Source organism: Lepidochelys kempii, chromosome 28 (genome assembly GCF_965140265.1).
Source record: "Lepidochelys kempii isolate rLepKem1 chromosome 28, rLepKem1.hap2, whole genome shotgun sequence".
NCBI lineage: Eukaryota > Metazoa > Chordata > Testudines > Cheloniidae > Lepidochelys > Lepidochelys kempii.
In genome coordinates, this window is record NC_133283.1 from 4,040,117 (window position 1) to 4,064,621 (window position 24,505).

The following is a 24,505-nucleotide window of genomic DNA, read 5'->3' on the forward strand; positions in this document are numbered from 1 at the left end:
AATCATTAGGCAGATGTCACTCATGGCTTCCCACCTATCCTGACTGACAACTGGCAGCAGGTTCCTCCCCAATCTCGCTTTCCCCAGAGTGTTCTGGTGAGATGCAGACCAAAACTGATCCCTTCCTCTCTCCTCTGGGGAAAGGTTTGGGGAAAAGCAGCTCCTGATAGGTTTGATCTCTCCTGCACACGTTTTGGTTTGTTCATCCCTTTTTCCATTCCTGTCTCTGAGATTTCCTTTCTCTCTGGCACAGGGAGTGACCTATGTCTGGATTCTCTCTGTCTCCCATCAGGTGATGGGATAGTGATTGAGAATGAGGAGGAGAAACCCCAGAAGGAAGATGCTGAGCAAGTAGAATCCCATGGAATGTTATCAGGAAGATCCAAAGGGAATGATTCCGGGAGTTGTGCACTCGCAGAAAAAGCAAAAGCCTGTGAGAGTCAGCAGAGGCCAAAGGAAAACTTCAGTAGCCACTCAGACCTTATTACACGTGAGGGAATCAACTTGGAAGAGACACGCTACACATGCCATGAGTGTGGGAAAAGCTTCAATGGGGGCTCAGACCTTTTCATACATCAGAGAATCCACAGAGGAGAGAAACCCTCCATGTGCTCTGAGTGCGGGAAAACCTTCAATAGAAGCTCTACCCTTATCACACATTGGAGAATCCACACGGGTGAGAAACCTTATGGATGCTCTGAGTGTGGGAAACACTTCATTGATGGTTCAGCCCTCATCTCACATCAGCGAATCCACACAGGAGAGAGGCCCTACGCCTGCTCTGAATGTGGGAAAAGCTTTAATCAGAGCTATACCCTTATCACACATAGGAGAATCCACACGCATGAGAAACCTTATGGATGCTCTGAGTGTGGGAAACGCTTCAGTCAGAGCTCACACCTTATCTCACATAGGAGAATCCACACAGGTGAAAAACCTTATGGATGCTCTGAGTGTGGGAAACACTTCACTCATAGTTCAACCCTTATCCCACATCAGCGAATCCACACAGGAGAGACACCCTACACGTGCGCTGAGTGCGGGAAAAGCTTTAGTCGACACTCACACCTTCTCAGACATCGTAGAATCCACACAGGTGAGAAACCTTATGGATGCTCTGAGTGTGGGAAACGCTTCACTCATAGTTCAACCCTCATCTCACATCAGCGAATCCACACAGGAGAGACACCCTACATGTGCGCTGAGTGCGGGAAAAGCTTTAGTCGACACTCACACCTTCTCAGACATCGTAGAATCCACACAGGAGAGAAACCCTACACGTGCACTGAGTGCGGGAAATGCTTCAGTCGGAGCTCACAGCTTGTCACACATCAGCGAATCCACACAGGAGAGAAACCCTACACATGCTCTGAATGTGGGAAAAGCTTCAATCTGAGCTCAAATCTTATATCACATCGTAGAATCCACACAGGAGAGATGCCGTACACATGCTCTGAGTGTGGGAAAAGCTTCAATCAGAGCTCAAACCTTACTAGACACCAGAAAATCCACATAAGAGGGAACTGTAATAAATGCCTTGACTAGGGCTGGCCAAAAAAAAATTTTTTTTAAAAAATCACATTTGCTAATTCCCACATAGTGATCTTTGAAGCATCTTCACCATGGTCTCTCAGCTCCCCCAGAGGAGTTGCCTGCTTCTGCCGTTTGCAGCTCACCCTTCTTTGGGGTCAGTGCTCTGATCTTTTCTATTACCTCCTTTCCTTTTGAGTTGTATGAGTGTGTGTCATAGAATCATAGAATATCAGGGTTGGAAGAGACCTCAGGAGGTCATCTAGTCCAGTCCCCTGCTCAAAGCAGGACCAATCCCCAACTAAATCATCCCAGCCAGGGCTTTGTCAAGCCTGACCTTAAAAACCTCTAAGGATGGAGATTCCACCACCTCCCTAGGTAACACATTCCAGTGCTTCACCACCCTCCTGGGGAAATAGTGTTTCCGAATATCCAACCTAGACCTCCCGCACTGCAACTTGAGACCATTGCCTCTTCTTCTGTCATCTGCCACCATTGAGAACAGCCTAGCTCCATCCTCTTTGGAACCCCCCTTCAGGTAGTTGAAGGCTACTATCAAATCCCCCCTCACTCTTCTCTTCTGCAGACTAAATAACCCCAGTTCCCTCAGCCTCTCTTGGTAAGTCATGTGCCCCAGCCCCCTAATCATTTTTGTTGCCCTCCGCTGTATTTACTCCTATTTGTGCACATCCCTTCTGTAGTGGGGGGGACCAAAACTGGACGCAATACTCCAGGTTTGGCCTCATCAGTGCCAAATAGAGGGGAATAATCACTTCCCTCAATCTGCTGGCAATGCCCCTAATTATACAGCCCAATATGCCGTTGCCTTTCTTGGCAATGAGGGCACACTGCTGACTCATATCCAGCTTCTCATCCACTGTAATCCCCAGGTCCTTTTCTGCAGAACTGCTGCTTAGCCATTAGGTCTCTAGTCTGTAGCGGTGCAAATGTTGAACAAAACCGGCCCCAGGACTGACCCCTGGAGCACTCCGCTTGATACCAGCTGCCAACTAGACATGGAGCCAACTAGACTAGACATTGATCACTACCCATTGAGCCCGACAGTCTAGCCAGCTTTCTCTCCACCTTACAGTCCATTCATTCAATCCATACTCTTTTAACTTGCTGGCAAGAATAGTGTGGGAGACCATATCAAAAGCTTTGCTAAAGTCAAGATATATCACCTCCACCACTTTCCCCATATCCACAGAGCCAGTTATCTCATCATAGAAGGCCCTCCAGCCCGGAATGTTCATCTGCTCCAGGTGGGGGACAAAGGTTTGATTCCCAACAAGCTACACTGAGGCAAAAACTACCTGTCCCCTACATCCACTAGAACTGTACATAGCGTTGGCTGCTCAAGTTAGTTAGATCTTGGTGTAAAAAGACAATTACAGTTGTAGAGCTGATGCAGCCCAGGTGCAGTGGTTGCATTAGCTTTCCCCTTGACCTGACCTAAACTCCATCACTTTTCCTAGTCTAAAGAAACCCTGAGCATCACGGTTCTACTGTTCCCCCATTTCAAAGCAATTGTTAGTCATCAAGTTCCTGTTTCATTTCAGGTGGCTCTCATGTTGCTTCTGGTTGTGCTGGAGAGCAGATATTTTTACCACCATTTTCCTCACTTAAAATATATTGAACTATAACAAAGAGCAGGAACAGGGCTGGGATAGGAAAAAATGTCATTTCACCCTCTGTAACAACAGAAGAAGATAGGGTAAGTCAGAGGGATTCCCTTATTCCCCATCACCATCCCAATCCCCCTGTTGCTCAATCGGTTAGGTCAATATATTTTCAAAAGGGCTGGGAAGAGGATTCCCTAGTAAATGACTTTTAACTAAGCAAAATACCCATGCATTTGGCTCCCAAAGCAGTTGTTCCTGCAGATATTTCCTTCCAAATCAGATGCATGATGCCTATTATTTGGGAAATACAATCCCTAGCTAGGTGGGATGGGAAAAATGGAAGTGATGTTTCTGTTCCTCTCACCCCTGGGAGATGCTGCAAATGTGTAGAAAATGAAATCCATGTTGAATGTGATAGAGCTGCAGAAATATACCTATTTTTAATAGTTAACTGACATTTGATGTCTTACAGGGATTCTAAACTGCACCTTAATTTAGTCCCTATTTTAAATCTGCGCCACCAGATTAAAGAAATAAAAGGGCATGTTTGGGGGAGTTATACCTCACTGTTGCTACTGATATCTTGTATGGTTGGTGAAGAATTCTATGCCAGAGAAGTGTAAAATTACTCCAAATAAGGTCAATGTTTTGACAAGAACTCAGGTAGAAATTGCAGGTACGAGTAGTTGATTTTCACCCCAGAGATAGACACTATGGTGACCTGTGGCCCAGGTAAACTATTTTCAGAATGCTGCTCCCTAGTTAAGCGGCATTGATCACGGTCCTAAAGAATGCCGTGATTAAATTGGGCTCAACTGTCTTTTACCATTTGGATCCAAAGCTTCATGAAGCACAGAGAGAAACAGCTGATTGCTTCAGAACAATTCTATGCCTATGGGTCCCAGTCTGGCTGACTTGTTGGACAAGAAGCACTTCCATGCTGGGCAAATGATGGTAGCCAATGGGGGAATGTATCAGATTCCAAGTTCAGACTGCAGGATCCATGAATGCTGAGTCCTGACGCTGTGGTTTTGTCTCTTAGTTTTGCTCTTGAATCTAACACATTTGTATCACTTCTCCACCTCCCGCTACTTTGAAAGATTAGAAAGTGTGAAAATAGAGCACAGGTGGTTTTTCTCATGCTGCAACCTTCCTATGTAGTTTTAGACCCTTTCCACCCACGCTTACGGGAGAAGACCCGGGGAGACATGAACTCACAGAAATGGAAGGCTCCTAGGTTATTGTAGAATGTGACTTCACACAGAGCTCACTGGGTGGAAATGGGAATTAAGAGAAAACTGCCCAAAAGGTTTATATTTTGTAATCTTTGAATAAGTTGTTACCAGCGACATGGAAATTAAACGTGAAGTTAATTAGTGTAACGTAAGAGGCTGATTCTGTGATAACTTTCAGTGTTACAGCATAATTCAGATTTTTCTTGTAGTTCTCTCCCTGCCCCCTCCTACTATATCGGAAATGGTGGCTAATCCTGAAATTAAAACCTCACTCCAAAGGAATTAGAGTGGGGGAATATGTGAGAGAAAAAGCATGTATGAGAATAGAGACCCAGTGTAGACTGTAATTATTTCTATTTAAAATGGAATTTATTTTGATAAATTTTAAAATAAATCTTCTGTTAGGAGGAAAATTACTTGAGACAAGGTGTGTAACCTTTTACCCAGTTAGACGGTAACAGCCACAGAGTTCCCCAGGTCTCTTGTTTGCAAAGCAAAGATGTCAGGCAGGAGATGTCAAAATATAAAATGGTGACGGATGTGTGATGGCAGCTTTTCTGGGTTCTTTTTTTGGTTTCTTTTGCTTTTTTAATTTCTGCAGTGTAACGTCTGAGGTGTACGCACGGCCAAGCCACTTTGTGCGCAGAAACTGCACATTGCAGTGCTGTAAAAAAAAAGCCACCCTGACGAGCGGCGTAGAGCTTTCTGCTCCGGGGGTACACCGCTGCGGGGCTAGTGTAGACACCCTGGTCGATGACAGCGCTGTGATTGGCCTCCGGGAGGTGTCCCACAGTCCCTGTTCTCACTTCTCTGGTCATCAGTTTGAACTCTACTCCCTGCCCTCAGGTGACCAACCATGAACCCCACCCTTAAATTCCTTGGGAATTTTGAAAGTCCCCTTCCTGTTTGCTCGGTGAGACATGCAGTGGTTTCAGCGCATCTTTCCAGGTGACCATGCATGCTCCGTGCACCAGGCGATCCTCCACTTGGAGCAATGCTGAGCTGCTGGACCGCATCAGCATTTGGGGAGTGGAGGCTTTCCAGTCCCAGCTGTGCTCCAGCCATAGGAATTATGATAACAATGGACAGATTTCTTAATGCATGAGAGAAAAGGGCCATAACCGGGACACACTGCAGTGCAGGGTCTAAGTGAAGGAGTTACGGAACGCCTACCACAAAGCACAGGAGACAAACCACCACTCCAGTGCTGCACCCATAAGCTCTCGGTCCTACCAAGAGCTGGACGCGTTACTAGGTGGTGACCCCACCTCAACTGCAAAGGCCACTGTGGATACTTCGGTGGCTCGCGTGCCAGTCGAGAGTGGACCAAGACAGGAGGAGGAAATCTTAGATGAGGATGTGGAGGCAGAGAGGGACCCAGAGGCAGAGGACGACTCGGAGGTCAGAGATGCATGCAGCCAGGAGTTCTTTTCTTTCCCGGAGGAGGCTAGCAAGTCACAGCTGTCGGAGGTTGGTGAAGCGCAAACAGGAGAGGAGGCCCCTGGTAAGTGCCTTTGATGTTGGGAATCGCTGAAGCGAGTTGTTGGGGGCAGGGGGGTTTCAGAAAGGAGGCTTGTGTCTGTATGATGTGCATACCACCACATGCCTAGTCTGAGCAGCGGAACAGGGTGTTGATTGACTCCCTCACTTCACGGGAATGTGCCCCAGAGATCTCCATGAAACTCTCATGGAGATACTGGGAAATCCACTGCCGCGGGTTCTTTGGCAGAGCTCCTTTGTTCCTTGCCCCACTAAGGGTAACTTTCCCATGCCACTCTGCTGTCACAGGGTGGGTGGTGGAGACCATTCCTGCACACAGGTGAGCCACATAAGGGCCAGGGTGGAAGCCACAGTCTTGGAGAAGACCCTCCCTTGATTCCCTGCTCACCTTCAGCAGCGAGATATCTTCTATAATGAACACAGTCTGTGGAAAATGTGGGTACAGGAATGATTTAAGGCCCCCCCCATAGTGCTGGCTCTCCCCAAGAGCTGTGTGCCCAGTGTACTGTACCATCCTGGAACAGTGATTTCCCCTGCCCGTGTGGTTACTCACCATTTTGGGGGTCTTGTGGCTCATGTGATTGCCTGGGGTCAGCCAGGTAGTGATAGGTATGTGCATAGTGGCTGTGTTTTAAATCACTGAATCAGTGGTCTGTGTGTTGCAGACAAGACTGCTTCTGTCAAATGTTTCATTTTGGCTTCACAGAGATGACCTTGGGAGCCCAGCCGCCCTCTCTGTTATCACTGGCTGAATGGCGGTGCAGAATTTGAAAGCAGCCATGAAGAACTAAAGAGAACTTTCTGCATGATGTCATGATGCACTCTGCAGCCGACAAACAAGAATTGCAGGAGTGGCCGGACAGCGAGAAGAGGGACCGAAAGGAGAGCGCGGTGCCCCAGAACAAAGCCGCGGAGCCACTCTTAAACGTTACGGACTGCCAAGCGGACACGCTCCAGGTGCTACTCGCTTTGCAAACCAAGCAGCTCCATGCCCGCCCTCCCCTGCGCCTGCTGTCACAAAACTCCTTCCCATGTGCCCCCAGATACTGCCAACACACTCTTCTCAACCTCCTGGCTCCAGTCGGTACCCACTGCATTCCACTCCCGCCCCGTCACAGTCCAGCCCTGTGGACTCCCAGTACCCACTGCACTCCACACCCGTCCCTCGGCAGTTTATTCCTGCCGAAGTACAGATACCCGCTGCACTGTACTCCGAAGGATAAGGTTGGATATGATAAATGGACATACACAAATCTTTAATGGTCCCGGGACCCCACCTCCTCATGGGACCCTCCTTTCCCCATCCCCCAGAGTGCTGATGTGGGTTTTTTTTTGGTTTTGTTTTCTTTTTTTGGTCTCTCTCCAGTGGTTGTTTTTAAATAAAAGAATGGTTTTGGTTTGAAAGCAATCTTCATTCCATTAACTGAAAGCAAACAGAGCCCTGCAAAGCGACGGGCAACTTTCTTAAACCTCCATAGTGCATTGTCTCCACCAATCACAGACACCTCCTAGCATTAGAAGCATTGTACTCCTGTGGATAGCAACAAATATCCGTGGCTTTCAGCTTCAAATTGCTGCCTCAAGGCATCCCTGATCCTTATGGCCGTGCTCTGTGCCCGTCTAATAGCCCTGGTCTCTGGCTATTCAAATTCAGCCTCCAGGCGCTAAGGCTCAGTGGTCCAGTCCTGAGAGAAGCTTTCACCCTTCCCTTCACAAATATTATGGAGCATACAGGATGTGGCTATAAGCATCGGAATATTGTCATCAGCCAAGTCCAGCCTTCCATATAGGCAGTGCCAGCAGGCCTTTAAATGGCCAAAAGCACACTCAACAGTCATTCTGCATTTGCTCAGCCTCTTTTTGAACTGTTCCTTGCTGCTGTCAAGGTGCCCCGTGTGTGGCTTCATGAGCCACGGCATTAAGGGGTAGGCAGTGTCTCCCAGGATCAAAATGGGCAGTTTAACTTCCCCTACCATGATCTTTTGGTCCGGGAAGAAAGTCCCTGCTTGCAGCTTCCTGAACAGGCCAGTGTTCCGAAAGATGAATGCGTCATGCCCCTTAGCGGGTCAGCCTGTGTTAATGTCCGTGAAATGCCCACGGTGATCCACAAGTGCCTGGAGAACCAGAGAAATACCCATTGTGATTAATGTATTTGGTGGCTAGGTGATCTGGTCCCAGAATTGAAATAGGTGTGCCATCTATCGCCCCTTTGCAGTTAGGGAAGCCCATTTGTACAAAGCCATCCACAATGTCACTCATGTTGCCTAGAGTCACAGGCTTTCGGAGCAGGATGCAATTAAAGGCCCTGCACACTTTTGTCAACACGTGTCCAGTGGTCGACTTTCCCACTCTGAACTGGTTGGTGACCGATTGGTAGCAGTCTGGAGTAGCCAGCTTCCACAGTGCAATTGCCAAGTGCTTCTCCAACTACGGCAGCTCTCATTCTCGTGTCCTTGTGCTGCAGGGCTGGGGCGAGCTTATCGTACAGTCCCAGGAATGTGGCTTTCCTCATCCTAAAGCTCTGCAGCTATTGCTCGTCATCCCAGATATACATGATGATGTGATCCCACCACTCAGTGCTTGTTTCCCAAGCCCAAAAGTGGCCTTCCACTGTGGTCAGCACTTCTGAGAATGCCACAAGCAATCTCGTGTTGTAGCTACTTTTAGGGGGCTTATTCCTTCACCTGCTTACTTCCCTGGTCCTTCTCGCATGAACAGAGAGCAACAATACCCGAAGTCCAAAGGTGCAAACAATTCAATGTTTATTGGGGTGAACTTCCAGCAAGCATGATTCCAGTTTCCTTCCTTAGTGTCCCCCTTCCCAGCTCTGACACCACAGAGCCTTACACCTGTGTCCCTGTTCCCATTCCTGCCCTTAGCCAAACATTATTCCAATTTCCTTACCCCCACTCCCTGTTCCCATTTCCCCTCTTTAGCAAAACATGATTCCAATTTCCGCACCCCCATTCCCTGTTCCCATTTCCCCTCTTTAGCAAAACATGATTCCAATTTCTGCACCCCCATTCCCTGTTCCCATCCCCCCACCCACACACCCATCCCCTCCCACCCACACCCACTCACTTCCTCATTGACTACAGATTATATAGTAAAACTTGAGTTCTGCTTAGCTATACCTTAACCAATCATTTTCCTGAAATTTAACTAACCAATCCTAACATATTGTAACATGATTATGTAACCAATTATGTCCCACCTTAATTAGTTTACACCCAGCAAAATTAATTATACAGCAGACAGGAACAATCACAGAACCAGACAGAGATTACACAGACAAACAATAGCAAAGTGGGAACTATAATATATACCTCTAGAACTAGCCAAGTGATAAGAATACACCTAAATTCTTAAAGTACAGGCCTTTGCAGACAGGCCTGAATATCTATATCCTAACACTTGGGTCACAGAGCCCCCCTTGGGACTGCAACCTGATGTGACGGGACGGGGGAGGGATAGCTCAGTGGTTTGAGCATTGGCCTGCTAAACCCAGGGTTGTGAGTTCAATCCTTGAGGGGGCCATTTAGGGATTTGGGGCAAAAATTGGGGATTTGTCCTGCTTTGAGCAGGGGGTTGGACTAGATGACCTCCTGAGGTCCCTTCCAATCCTGATATTCTATGATTCTATGATACCTGTGAGCCCGTTTTCCCTGCCATCTTGGGACTTCAGTGCCCTGCCTTGTTGAGCCAGACATGCTAGCCTGCTACAAACACAGGCCCAGGTCTGAACCACCTCTCCCAAAAGCTGCAGGCTTAGCTGAAACCAGCTTAAGAAGTGTTCCTGTCTCAACACCCAGATACCCAGTTCCCAATGGGGTTCAAACCGCAAATAAATCCCTTTTACTCTGTATAAAGCTTAGACAGAGTAAACTCATAAATTGTTCCCCCCCTATAACACTGATAGAGAGATATGCACAGCTGTTTGCTCACCCAGGTATTAATTGCTTGCTCTGGGTTAATTAATAAGTAAAACGTGATTTTATTAAATACAAAAAGTTGGATTTAAGTGGTTGCAAGTAATAAAAGACAGAACAAAGTAAGTTACCAAGCAAATTATTACTATGTAAAGGCAACTGTACCTTTCTTATCAGGAACATGCACAAGACTAATGACTGGGCAAACGACTATTCCACACTCTGGTGTCTCTTAAACTAGGAGACTCCAAATTGAAATGGAATTATGTGTTTCGTTTCAAGATTATCTGAATCTGGAGCATCTATTTGGAGCACAGTAATATATATATATACATATATACGTAAAACAAAACATTTACTATTTTGACCACTGTGCAGCAGAAACTGTCTTTGCAACTATAATTCATGGTATTAAGGGCTTGGCTACTGAAGAAACCTTTTAAAATGTGCATGGCATTGCTAAACTGTTTAACGAACACAAGTGAAAATTAATAAACTAATTTCAGGAAACAATATGAAGGCAAGGAATAAAACAATTTCTTAAAGAAATTATTTGTACTGCTTAGCAGAGTTATACAGCAACAACCATAACAGCTCATGAGAGAACTTTAAAAAACAACGGTGAGGAAAGTTAACAAACCTTATTAGTAATAAACAGCTAATTGGGATTCCCCTTAGAGTATAACCAAACAGTAGTGAATCGGCAATGTGCCAATTTTTTAAAACAAATTCCCCATTAGGACCAGTCACAATCTGGGGTCAGTAACACTGCATCCTAACTGAGGTACATCTTATTCAAAACAGTCTTGTTCACTGCCCAGTTACCCATATTGAATGCAGACACAGCAATATTTGATAAATTGGTGGCTGTCCATTCAGTAGGTGATTTCCTACTTATTCATAAATAATGAAGATGCTCTAAGGGGATGGGAGAGAGCTGTCCTGTCCGTGTAGTTAATCCACCTCCCCGAGAGGCGGTAGCTATGTCAGTGGGAGAAGCTCTGTTGGTGGGTGGGCAAGCTGTGGTGTTTACCGGCATAGATAAAGTTTAATCAAACCCCATTTTTAAAACCACTGTGGTCTGGGAATGGAAAAGGAGCTTGCTGAGGTAGGGCCTGTCCTTCAAGATCCTTAAGACCACTGACTCCCCTATGCAAATGGTATGGGGGTGTAGCTCAGTGGTAGACTGTTTGATTGGCGATCAAATAGTCCTTGGTTCAAATCCAAGTGCCCCTTTAAAACCTTCTTCCTTTAACAAAAATATTTGAATATCCATTGCCATTTTGTTGAGGATTTTCACCTAATGGGGATGCTTGAAATGAATGGAAACACTCAATGTTTTCCTGTGCAAACGCATAAAAACCTAGCAAACAGGTTCCTCAGCTGAAATCAGTTCCAATCCTCTAAGTGTCTAGTTTATGTTTTCATCCATTCAACAAAGGTATAATATGAAGGCACATTTGCAGGTCCTTGGTCTCCATGGGCTACAATGTGCAGAAGAACAAGAATCCCATCCCCTTGGGAGGAATGGACTAGTTTGTGCTACATTTGCTAAGTAAGTTGCCATTGGGACTGAAAACTCTACTGGAGGTGGACAGGAACCTCTTACAAAAATAAAATAACCAAGATTTACCAAACTACCTGTTACACATTCAAACCTCTCTTTGTGCGCACAATACCAATTGGGGCTCTAATAAATGGCAACCTTCCTTTAACACAGATCGCTGTTCCTTGTAACTTTCAGATGCATTCAAATACCAGGTGTTTAAAGGGAATGTGCTTCTCATTCCTGATCAGCAGCAGGGACTCTGGTTTCAGAGGGGCAGCCAGGTTCGTCTGTATCAGCAAAGATAATGTTGGGGACACTGAGGATGGCCACTAGGTAACTCGAGGGGATGGAAGACCATGAGTGTCGATGGAGCCCCCTCGCACCAGGCCCAAGTGTCCTTGCCCCCCCCCACGGCCGCCTGGAGGCACTCACAGCAGCTCTGCATACTAGGCCCAAGTGTCCTTGCCCCCCCCAGTCTGGAGGCACTCCCAGCAGTTATGCTGAGGATCTGCAACAATATGTTGCAGAGTCAGACTGCCTGAAACTAAACAAGGCCAAACAGGGCAGATATGGAAGAAAAATGCTGAATAAAGCAGCTTTATGTATAGTTTAACAAATGATACAAAAAACAAGGGAACTAGCTGGGAACTGGATTGGCTGGCTATATGGATACTTAGGGCAGCTTGCTAATGTATAAGTATGCTGAAGAAAGGATGTATAAAAGCCTGTGTAACTTCCTGCTCTGTGTGCAGGCTTTGAGATTCTATTCTCCCTGCACCTTTTTGAAGCTTCAAATAAACTTTTCTGCTTCTCCACCCCGTTGTGATTATTGGGTGAAGCACACCGGGTAGCGAACCAAACCCTGCTGTTGTTTTGCCTCTCGGCACTGGGTGCCGGCAACAGCAACGAGGAGTCCTTGTGGCACTGTAGAGACTAACACATTTGTTTTTGGCATAAGCTTTTGTGGGCTAAAACCCACTTCATCAGATGCATGGAGCGGAAAACACAGAAAGCAGTATAAATATTACACCACATGAAAATATGGGAGTTGCCTTGCCAAGTGTGGGGTGCATCAGTGCTAATGAGACTAATTCAATTAAGGTGGAAGTGGCCTATTCTCAACAGTTAAGCCCAGGGGGAAAGCGCTGCCAGATGGTGACAGGGGGCAAAACCCTTGCACAGGCAAGGACAGAGGAGTAACAGGTACCTCAGTGGACTGAGACACCAGTGTTCCCAAAAATGGGGGTGGGGCAGAAGGGCTTTTTTATTTCCCCTCCCACAGACAGCACCTCTCAGCATAGGCTTCCCAGGGCTGGGTTCTTAAAGGCAGAGGCAACCCAAGGCCTAGTCACTGCAGCTCCTCTCTGTCTGATGTAACCTACTGAGGTGCTCTGGAGACTTAATTCAGTGAAATATTTTACGGAAACAAAAAGAATCCCTTATCAGTGTATCTGGCTGCATAACGTCTCAGAGCAGTTCACAAATTTGTCTTGTCTGCTGCTGGGATTCCCTGAATTACTGGATTCCCTGAATTACTCTTAAGACGTCATCATTTCACTTTGTTATTCTGCAGATGCATGTCATTGCGCTATTTAATTTATATTTTACCAACAAGTACTCATTGAAAATCTGCAGCAGTCTAGTTTTAGCAACGACAGCTGTTTCTAGTAGTGCTCTGGCTATGTTTTTTAATGAGATTTCTCATTTGGAATTTTTAATTCTAAATTTTTCTTCTTATTTTCAGAGCAGAAGTTTATTCTGCAGGATCACCCGACTTCCAGCCGGACTGAATTTCTGGCCTGGCCTCCGAACTTTGTTTTCATTCAATCCACCAGTGGTGATTGCCTTTTGCAACTGCTATTTTGCCTCTCAATCCACCCTTAGTGCTTTTCCATGTGCCATTGCTTGGGTGTAGAATGCCAGCTCCTTTCCCCCCATCCCCGATTTTGCTCCTCAGCCCCTCTCCTAACCCTGCCTCCAGCTGCTTAACCCTCCGGACCAGTCAATTTCTGCCTCCTCCTCAGGCCACCCCCTCCTCCGATTTGTCCCCTTTGAACTCCTGTAAATAGCAGTCTGCAGAATCTGATTCCAAGTAAGGGCAGGGTGAAGGGAAGTGGCTTCAGCAGATGTTACTGAGCATGCTCAGTTCATGTGAGCATGCTCAGTGCGCCCTAAATAGCAAAGTCCTACAGATAGCAGTTTCTCACACCACACCTGAGGCAGCATGAGGGCAGTGGCTCCACCCAGGAGCAGATCCCCAGGGGCTGCGAGACCCTCGGCCTCTGGGGCCTTTGTGTGGAGTCTCTCTCCTGCCAACCCAACGCTGCCCCTGGGGTCTCTCTGGCCCCTGGTGTCGGCAGCCCTTAGCTGAGGGCAGCAGAGCCTGGGACTGGCCCAGCTGGGGAAAGTCCCCACCTCGGATGGGCACAGAAAGTGCTTCAGTGAAAGTCTGTCCGTGGGCCAGCCCCTCTGGGGCTGCAGCAGCAGCCCGGAGCTCAGCCCGGGCTCCCAGCTCACACTGGAGGCAGCCACACCAGTACCTTATGATACTTCCTTCCTTCCTACTAGCTCCCTGCTGCTCTGGCCCCTTCTTGGTTCCTTCATAGAATCATAGACTTTAAGGTCAGAAGGGACCATTATGATCATCTAGTCTGACCTCCTGCACAACACAGGTCACAGAATCTCACCCACCCACTCCTGTAACAAACCCCTAACTTATGTCTGAGCTATTGAAGTCCTCAAATCATGGTTTAAAGACTTCAAGGTGCAGAGAATCCTTCAGAAAGTGACCTGTGCCCCACGCTGCAGAAGAAGGCGAAAACCCCCCAAGGCCTCTGCCAGTCTGCCCTGGAGGAAAATTCCTTCCCGACCTCAAATATGGCGATCAGCTAAACCCTGAGCATGTGGGCAAGACTCACCAGCCAGATACCCAGGAAAGAATTCTCTGTAGTAACTCAGATCCCACCCCATCTAACATCCCATCACAGGCCATTGGTTATATCTACCGCTAATAGTCGAAGATCAATTAATTGCCAAAATTAGGCTATCCCATCATATCATCTCCTCCATAAACTTATCAAGCTTAGTCTTGAAGCCAGATATGTCTTTTGCCCCCCCTGCTTCCCTTGGAAGGCTGTTCCAGAACTTCACTCCTCTGATGGTTAGAAACCTCTGCCTAATTTCAAGTCTAAACTTCCTGATGGCCAGTTTATATCCATTTGTTCTTGTGTCCACATTGGTACTGAGCTTAAATAATTCTTCTCCCTCCATGGTATTTATCCCTCTAATATATTTATAGATAGCAATCATATCTCCCCTCAGCCTTCTTTTGTTTAGGCTGAACAAGCCAAGCTCTTTGAGTCTCCTTTCATAAGACAAGTTTTCCATTCCTCAGATCATCCTAGTAGCCCTTCTTTGTATTTGTTCCAGTTTGAATTTATCCTTCTTAACCATGGGAGACCAGAACGGCACACAGTATTCCAGGTGAGGTCTCACCAGTGCCTTGTATAACGGTACTAAAACCTCCTTATCACTACTGGAAATACCTAGCCTGATGCATCCCAAGACCGCATTAGCTTTTTTCACAGCCATATCACATTGACGGCTCATAGTCATCCTATGATCAACCAATACTCCAAGGTCCTTCTCCTCCTCCGTTACTTCCAAGTGATGCATCCCCAGTTTATAATAGAAATTCTAGTTATTAATCCCTAAATGCATGACCTTGCACTTTTCACTATTAAATTTCATCCTATTACTATTACTCCAGTTTACAAGGTCATCCAGATCCTCCTGTAGGATATCCCGGTCCCTCTCTGTATTGGCAATACCTCCCAGCTTTGTATCATCCGCAAACTTTATTAGCACATTACCCCTTTTTGTGCCAAGGTCAGTAATAAAAAGATTAAATAAGATTGGTCCCAAAACCGATCCTTGAAGAACTCCACTAGTAACCTCTCTCCAGCCTGACAGTTCACCTTTCAGTGTGCCCCGCTGTAGTCTCCCCTTTAACCAGTTCCTTATCCACCCTTCAATTTTCATATTGATCCCCCATCTTTTCCAATTTAATAATTCTCCATGTGGAACTGTATCAAACGCCTTACTGAAATCAAGGTAAATTATATCCACAGCATTCCCTTTGTCTAAAAAATCTGTTACCTTCTCAAAGGAGATCAGGTTGGTTTGGCACGATCTACCTTTTGTTAAACCATGTTGTATTTTGTCCCAATTACCATTGACCTCAATGTCCTTAACTACTTTCTCCTTCAATTTTTTTTCCAAGACCTTGCATACTACAGATGTCAAACTAACAGGCCTGTAGTTACCCGGATCACTTTTTTTACCTTTCTGAAAAATAGGAACTATGTTAGCAATTCACCAGTCATACGGTACAACCCCTGAGTTTTCAGATTCATTCATTAAAAATTCTTGCTAATGGGCTTGCAATTTCATGTGCCAATTCCTTTAATATTCTTGGATGAAGAATATCTGGGCCCCCTGATTTAGTCCAACTAAGCTGTTTGAGTTTGGCTTTTACCTCAGATGTGGTAATATCTACCTCCATATCCTCATTCCCATTTGTCATCCTACCATTATCCCTAAGCTCCTCATTAACCTCATTAAAGACTGAGGCAAAGTATTTGTTTAGATATTGGGCCATGTCTAGATTATCCTTAACTTCCACTCCATCCTCAGTGTTTAGCAGTCCCACTTCTTCTTTCTTTGTTTTCTTCTTATTTATATGGCTATAGAATCTTTTACTATTGGTTTTAATTCCCTTTGCAAGGTCCAATTCTATTTGACTTTCAGCCTTTCTCACTTTATCCCTACATGTTCTGACCTCAATAAGGTAGCTTTCCTTGCTGATCCCTCCCTTCTTCCACTCCCTGTATGCTTTCTGCTTTTTCTTAATCACCTCTCTGAGGTGCTTGCTTGCTCATCCAGCTTGGTCTACAACTCCTGCCTATGAATTTTTTCCCCTTTCTTCGGATGCAGGCTTCCAATAGCTTCTGCAGCTTTGACTTGAAGTAATCCCAGGCCTCCTCTGCCTTTAGATCCACAAGTTTTTCAGTCCAACCCACTTCAAGCCCAACCCGGGCTGCAGCTGCCGCACTCACCGGGCCAGGGACTTTCTGAGGTGGGAACTGGCCCCATCTCTGCTCCTCCTCCTCCCTCTGTGTGTCCCAGAGCCGCTGCAGGGAGTGACCCGCACCCAGGTGCTCACTCCTATTAGCACTCGCAGGGGCCAACCCAGCTATGGGAGAGTGAGCGCCCCTGGGAGCAGGGAAGTAACCAAGTCTCCCTGCCAGAGGGTGGGGGGGAGGGGGAAGAAAGGGAAAGCGGAGAGACTGAAAGGCGATATGGAGAAATAAGAGGGGAAAGCAGCACCCAGCTCTTTTCTACTGCATCACCCCTGAGTAGACTGCTCCTGAGCTCTGGGTAAATATCCCCCATGTCCAGGGTCTCTCAGATCCCCCTGCCTCCCAAGGGAATACACATAGGGGTCTCCTTCCTGCCAGGCATGATTACAAGCAGCTGTAGGTGTCACCCTCATGCCATGATTTGAGAAAGACAGCAAACCTTGGGAACAGGCGTCTGTATTTACAGTCCAGTGTTACAATCCCTGCTCCAGGAGGTGTTTGTTCTTTACTTCTGCTGGATGGGCACAGAATGGGGCAGCAACAGGTTTGTGTCCGTTTGCATTGCTGCACGTTCCTTAACTTAGAACAGTAACGAAATGCAGAAAATGGAGATTGAATTAAAGCAAAATATACAAATAAAAGTTCCAGCCCCTGTTGCTTATTGAAAGAAATGACTCAGATACATGTTTTATTAACATGAAAAAATAAATCCAAGGGCACACATCACTAAGGCTAAATGACTATAAACACCACTCAGCTATAAAGTTCAGGTCAAATCAGTAAATCAATGAGTTAACAAGGATATTGCATTGGAATCAAGTCATCAATGTAGCCAAACCATCAGATTAATACAGCAGAAAATCAACCCTTACAGATCCTAAAAGAGCAACCCAAAAAGGCAGGTGCATATTTAATGATGTCAAAACCCCAACGAGAGACTTTTACCCAGGCAGTGCAACCCAGATCTAGCCAGCTAATATTTCAACACCGAAACCAAATTATTGGTTACATTTAGCCTACAACCTCAAAGCTAATTACAGTTTTCTTCTTAGATTTCACTCTTGTGCAGCTAATACTTCTCATCGCCCTCTCACCCCAAAACACATACAGACCTTATAGAGACATTAGTAAAAGAAGTTCATTCAAACAGCTCTCACTGAACAATATATATCTGACAGCCCAACTCCTTGCAATGCTTCCATAGGTGAGGAGCATGCATTCAGTCATTTCATAGGGCAGAGTTTTCAGGCTATTAAGATTTGGGGAACGATTCTTCCTAACATCTTCCCTGTGTAGATTTCAGAGGTGTTCACACACTCACCCCCACTGAGCCGCACGGTTACACCCCAATCTAATAGAAGGCTGAGAGGTCTCCAAGTTCATAAAAAGAGACAGACAAAAAATAGAAAACGAAACAAAATGTTTCTAAGGTTATAAGGGGTTGGATCTCTGCACCTCTCGGCCTTTGGATTCCCCTGGAGCAGGAACTGTACCTGCAGTTGAGGAACCAGGTGCTGGCGTAGATGGTCCAGCACGTTGGGCTAGCAGGGTTTACAGGTACAGGAGACGAGTGAAGGCTGCATAGCCTGTCGACGTTGTGCTTCATTCCCCAGAAGGGATCAGTCCTGGGATCCTGGCAGCCTGTCTCTCTGAGGCTCTGTCTACACTGGCAGAGTTACAGCACCAGGAGTCACAGTGCTGCTCAGAGAGCGCTGAAGGGAAACTGCTGTTGTGTGTTCACACTGTCAGCTGCCTGCACAATAGTGTGTTCACACTTGCGGCACTTGCTGCGGTATTCGGAGCGGTGCACTCTGGGCAGCTGTCCCACTGAGCATCTCTTCCTCTTCTGCCGCTAAGAGTTGTGGGAAGGTGGAGGGGGTCACGGGGCATCCCGGGACCTGTCCCAATGCCCCGTGATGCCTTGCTTCGCATCCCTGCAATCCCTGTGCTTCCGTCCGCATTTGGCGCCATCTTTCAATGGTTGGTGTACTGCGTGCTCTGCCTCTTCGGGCAGCAGGAATGGATCCCGCGCCGTTGACCAATATGCTCCTTTTTCTTACTAATACGTTGTAACGATGCTGCCTTTGGTGAGACACTTCTGAGAGTATCAGCTCAGGACAGATTGCTCAAAGCAGGGCAGTTACAGCCCCAGGCTAGGGTTTCTCCACTTCGAAGGCACACGAAACCAGGCAGACAGAGAGGACTTTGGTCTCACCCCACGGGCTAACCACAAGTCACACAAGCACTCCAGTTTCCCAGTATCTCCACCAATTAGTATTAGACACTCCAGTTTCCCAGTATCTCCACCAATGCCACTTGTTATGGGGATGAATGGTTATGAAAACCAATACCCCAGTAAAAGAAAAAAGGTTCTCTCGATCCGAAAGGACCAAGCCCCAGACCCAGGTCAATATACAAATCAGATATTACCCACAAATCACACTGTTGCCAATCCTTTAAAATCTAAAATCTAAAGGTTTATTCATAAAAGGAAAAAGATACAGATGAGAGCTAGAATTGGTTACATGGAATCAATGACATACAGTCATGGCAAAGTTCTTGGTTCAGGCTTGTAGCTGTGATGGAATAAACGGCAGGTTCAAATCAAGTCTCTGGGGAACATCCCCAGCTGGGATGGGTCTTTCAGTCCTTGGTTCAAAGCTTCAGTTTGCAGCAAGCTTCCTCCAGAAGTAAGAAGCAGGACTGAAGACAAAATGGAGGGGTTTTCAGGGCCTTTTATATCCCCTGCCATGTGGAAGGACACCCCTTTGTTCTTACTGGGTAAATTACAGTAGCAAGATGGAGTTTGGAGTCACATGGGCAAGTCACATATCCTTGCATGACTCAGTTCTTTAGAGGCTGACGCCATTGTTTACATGTTAGTTTGACAATTCCCTGGAAAGCTCAGATGTGGATTGGCATCTCCCAAAGTTCATTGTCAGTTAAATATTTCTTGGTTGGGCACTTACTGAGAACAGTCCTTTCTCAAGAAGCTGACTAAATGCTTCACTGAGGCTACTGAGAATTAAACCACATTGAGATACAAGTACATAGCCAATATTCATACCTTCAACTACAAAAATGATACAGATATACAGATAGCATAATCATAATCATAACCTTTCCACAGCCACCTTACTGGACCTCCTTTGTACAAGATTTGGTGGAAACATATAATGGTTGCAATGATCTATACGGTCACAGTTTATGTCAGTAACGTCAGGAGTGGCAGTGGAGTTATTCCTTAAACTACAAAAGCAAGAGGAGTTCGACATTGATCTCACCATGCATAGTAGCTGTTAGGATATAGATATTCAGGCCTGTCTGTAAAGGCCTAGACTCTAAGAATTTAGGTGTATTCTTATCACTTGGCTAGTTATAGAGGTATAAAAGAAAGAATCAAAATCACTGTCTGCCGATGTAAGGGCCTTCTCTTACTGTGACAGTCTGAGGCCCTGTTCTTAGGGCTAAGCAACAGAGGCAGCCATAAGCTGGGAAGCGACCGGTCACCTCCTCACATTCCAAACTAGTCACATTGAAATAAGGTGCTATTGAGCTGTTAGGAATACAATCCTGTTCTGATAATGCCTATCGCCTCCAGAGAAAGGGAAGTGCCTAGAAGATTTAAAAGGAAACTTGGTTTGATAGCATCCTGTCTGGCAAGAACTCACTTATCATAGAATCACAGAATATCAGGGTTGGAAGGGACCTCAGGAGGTCATCTAGTTCAACCCCCTGCTCAAAGCAGGACTGATCCCCAATTAAATCATCCCAGCCAGGTCTTTGTCAAGCCTGACCTTAAAAACTTCTAAGGAAGGAGATTCCACCACCTCCCTAGGTAACACATTCCAGTGTTTCACCACCCTCCTAGTGAAAAAGTTTTTCCTAATATCCAACCTAAATCTCCCCCACTGCAACTTGAGACCATGACTCCTTGTTCTGTTATCTGCTACCACTGAGAACAGTCTAGATCCATCCTCTTTGGATCCACCTTTCAGGTAGTTAAAAGCAGCTAGCAAATCCCCCCTCATTCTTCTCTTCCGCAGACTAAACATCCCCAGTTCCCTCAGCCTCTCCTCATACGTCATGTGTTCCAGTCCCTTAATCATTTTTATTGCCCTCTGCTGGACTCTCTCCAATTTTTCCACATCCTTCTTGTAGTGTGGGACCCAAAATAGCTGGGATGTGAAATCCTCATTTCTGTGTTGTTCTATCATTGTAGTCCCCCATTTCCCTATTGTTTGTCTGTATCATCTCTGTCTAGTTCTGTGATTGTTTCTGTCGGCTGTATAATTAATTTTGCTGGGTGTAAACTAATTAAGGTGGTGGGATATAATTGGTTAAATAATCATGTTACAATATGTTAGGATTGGTTAGTTAAATTTCAGGAAAATGATTGGTTAAGGTATAGCTAAGCAGAACTCAAGTTTTAGTATATAGTCTGCAGTCAATCAGGAAGTAAGTGGGTGGGTGGGGGAACAGGGAATGGGGGTGGGGAAACTGGGTATTGTTGCTCTCTGTTCATGCGAGAAGGACCAGGGAAGTAAGTGGGTGAAGGAATAAGCCCCCTAACACCAAGCTGTCACAGAGACCCACTGCTCCCATCCCTCAAATGGGTGTGCAGAAACATGCCAGCAGCGCTAAGGTAGCTCCCTGCCCACTCTGCCTCCCTCCCATCTTGCCGCGCTGCTCCCAGAAGTGGCCGGCATGTCCCGGCACCCCTCCTGCACCCCAACCCCTTGCCCCAATCAAGGTACCTCACTTTATGTTCATTTACTTCTCATTTCTTATAATATAGGAGGAGGAGGAACAAAAATAATGAAAAACAGGGGGAGAGAAGAAAGAATGTTCTTTTTCTTGAGTGGGTCCTGAGGGGGGCCCCCAAAAAATGAAGCTGCGCACAGGGCCCCACAAACTCTAAATCCTCCACTGTAGCAGGAACTCAGAAAGTCACACGGTCAACGGCAGGACTCGGGTTTGAAAAAGAGATTTTTTCCCCTCCCCTTAGAATCATAGAATCATAGAATATCAGGGTTGGAAGGGACCCCAGGAGGTCATCTAGTCCAACCCCCTGCTCGAAGCAGGACCAATTCCCAGTTAAATCATCCCAGCCAGGGCTTTGTCAAGCCTGACCTTAAAAACCTCTAAGGAAGGAGATTCTACCACCTCCCTAGGGAACGCATTCCAGTGTTTCACCACCCTCTTAGTGAAATCATGAGAAATCTTTCTCACCTTCATGAGAAAGAAAGTGATACCACTTTCTCCTCTGGCTGAGGAGCTGGAAACCAGGCACAGACGACTGGTGTCTGCCGAAACAGGTGGGGGGGGCACAATTTCCAGGTTCAGCCCCACCCCCTTACGATCAACAGCCGCTCCCAGGTGTGAACAATGCAGGGAGGGGAAGCAGCAAAGGCAGCCCCCCTCTACTTCCCCCTCCAGCAGCTGCTGTGCAGGGAGGGAGCCTGGCCGCACCGCATGATGTAGCAGGGATGCTAACCCAGGGGGGGCTCATGACCCCACATAGCGCCCTCTGCAAGTGTTGCCGCTGAAATTAGGGGAACTCGTGAGTTCAAGGCACAGCTGCACAGCCAGAAAAAAGCCCAGCACTACACGCCCAGGGTGAAGGGGTGTGCTAAAGCCTGGCATCGAGCCAGAAACCTTCAGATCATCCATCTCATGCACTCCCAACTGAGCTACTTTGGAAACGACTGGGCCAACCAGGAAGCCTTAATACACGTGCTGCAGCTCATGCTAGGAAGATGTAAATCTGGATGTCACAATGCAGGAGACAAACAGCGGACTTGACCCGGAGGGGCAGGCTGGGGTTTCCTATATCCCATTCACTCAAGCCAGCACCTGTCCCCTCGAAAGCTGTGACTGGCGCCCCCAGGTCAGCCAGAAAGAAGCAGCTGTTCTCACTGGAACAAGTCCACCCACGGCTCGCAGGCAACTCCCAAGCCCACCACAGCACACCATCATAGCCAGAAAGGAGCCCACTCGGACGCAGCTTGGCTTATCTTCCTTTCACCCAGAACCATCCTTCTTCTCCTGGGCTGCAAGTAGCCATCTCTGGGAAGCCAAGAGGCAGGAACAGGATTCTACCTCCCAGCAGCCAACTCCACCTCCCCAGGCTTTGGCAGAATGAACGGTGGCACTCTACTAACCCCACTTACCCTCACTGAGGAGCTTAGCTTCTGCCCTGCCTTCCTCAGCAAGACTTTCTTCTTTTGCCCCATTCCTGCCTCCCTTTCTCCTTTGGCAAGTCATGCAAAGGAGGCCAGCCTCCAAGGGCAGAGGAGGCCAAGCCACAAGGCTCCAAAAGGTGACTGGCCTAGATCCTCTAGCTTTCCCCAGCTGATGTGGGATGGTTTTTCAACTCATTTCACCACCCTCTGTCCTGCAAGGTTTGGGGTTATCCCAGGGACAGGCCAGTGGCAGAAGACAAGTGTCTTGTTGGACAGCTAGGAAAAATAAGCCCCCATGTTTCTGCCCAGTTTCGAACAGGGTGCCTTTTGTGTGTTAGGCAAATATGATAACCGCTACACTACAGAAACTCTGTCAGAGTGCTCTGCCCCTCCCTTCAAATTCCACCCACTTCACTGGTGCCTGCCCTCGGACAGAAAAATGGGTGAATTTGGAGAAAGTGGTGGCAGCCCTTCGATAGGTCAGCTGGTAGAGCAAAGGACTGGAGCCAGCACTCAGGAAGTCATCCTTACGTTGCTCTTGTGACTTCAGCTTGAAGGAGAGCTTCTTTTTCTTCCCCTTGCTGAGAAAGAGCAAGAGAAGAAAGAAAGCTCAGGTGGGCCAATTTGGTGCACAAGCCCACGCTGTCTTTTCCTGCTGGGGAACCCAAAATGAGGGACCCATGGTGGGCAAAGCACTGCTGCACTTCCAGAAAACAGCCCACTCCTGCACACAAAGGGACCAAAGAGAAGGCCAAAACCTGGGATTGAACCAATTACCTCTAGATCTTCAGTCTAACGCTCGCCTGACTGAGGTACTTTGTCACCTGGAGGGCATCTTTTTGGCCTGCTGCTTCTCTGTCCGGGATGTTTTTGTCAGCCATGCCACACAAAAAACGACATCATTGCGAGTGGCCCACAAAGGCAAGATGAATTTTTGTCTGCCTTACTCAGGTTGACTTGCTTCTTCACCCCATTCCTGCCTTAGTTCCTGGGTTACCTGGTGGCTGAAGGCGACTGGGGCCCAACGGCACAGGGAGGAAGTTGGGCAGCTAGACCCCGGCAGCAAGAGTCTTTCAACCCCACCATGTTGTCCCAGCTTCACCTACTGGCTGCCAAGGACTTGGGGCCCACTAGCGTAGCGGAAGGAAGTGGACAGATCCACCCTCGCCTTGACGCTCAGGCTCATTAAACCATATCTTTAATCGATGATGGCCAACGAGAGACCGACATCGCTTGCTATTTTATCACTTGAAAATGCCATTGGCCAGTGTTTCGATCTCTCTAATGCTGAGCTTCAGTTCATGAGGACAAAGGCGAGAAAGCGACCTTTGAACTAAAGGACTCGGGTTAACAGTCTAACATTGTTTCTCACTGTAACTCTAGTTAAGACTGGTCCACCCTGTGCTGGTGGCCGTTCAATTTCTAGATGTTTGCACATTTCAGTTACTGTTAAAATTAAAAAAAATCTATATGCTTAAAAGAAATGATTTTTTTTTATTTGCTCATATATGGGATGAATAAAACCAGATGTACAGATCCGAGCCTGCATATTTATCATCTTCTGTGATAGACAAAATCATGCAACCAAATTGTGCATGAAAATCATAAAATGAGCTACACATGCAATAAAAAATACGGTATTCAATGGTTTACCATATGGGGGGAGGGGGGCAGCGAACAGACTTTTTGCCTGGGGTGCCATTTGGTCTAGGGGAGGCCCTGTCAGGGAGAGCAGGAGTTAGTTTCACATGCCTGTTTTCAGGCTGTAATCTCTGGGCACCCTGCTCTGGGGGAGGGATCCCGGTAGCCCA

At 46.8% G+C, this 24,505-nt stretch overlaps 2 protein-coding genes and 1 non-coding gene across 14 annotated transcripts in view; all 3 read left to right on the forward strand.

Annotated features, from left to right (window-relative positions):
• The window catches only part of LOC140904234 (uncharacterized), a 38,298-nt gene extending 31,004 nt beyond the window's left edge, over nt 1–7,294 (forward strand). For 5 of the 9 annotated variants that reach the window (XM_073326680.1, XM_073326681.1, XM_073326683.1 and 2 more), the window contains 2 exons: nt 254–5,894; nt 6,597–7,294. In XM_073326680.1, coding sequence (XP_073182781.1) covers nt 254–1,545 — 1,292 coding nt within the window. In that variant the 3' untranslated portion in view covers nt 1,546–5,894; nt 6,597–7,294. The remainder of the gene's footprint in view (nt 1–253; nt 5,895–6,596) is intronic. The other 4 variants (XM_073326682.1, XM_073326684.1, XM_073326686.1 and 1 more) reach the window with 1 other exon arrangement.
• LOC140904199 (uncharacterized) overlaps nt 1–24,505 on the forward strand; it is a 302,914-nt gene that overhangs the window by 82,369 nt on the left and 196,040 nt on the right. The window lies entirely within an intron of this gene.
• Nucleotides 10,984–11,055, forward strand: TRNAA-GGC (transfer RNA alanine (anticodon GGC)). The gene has a single exon. It is a non-coding gene; the product is annotated as a tRNA-Ala (tRNA).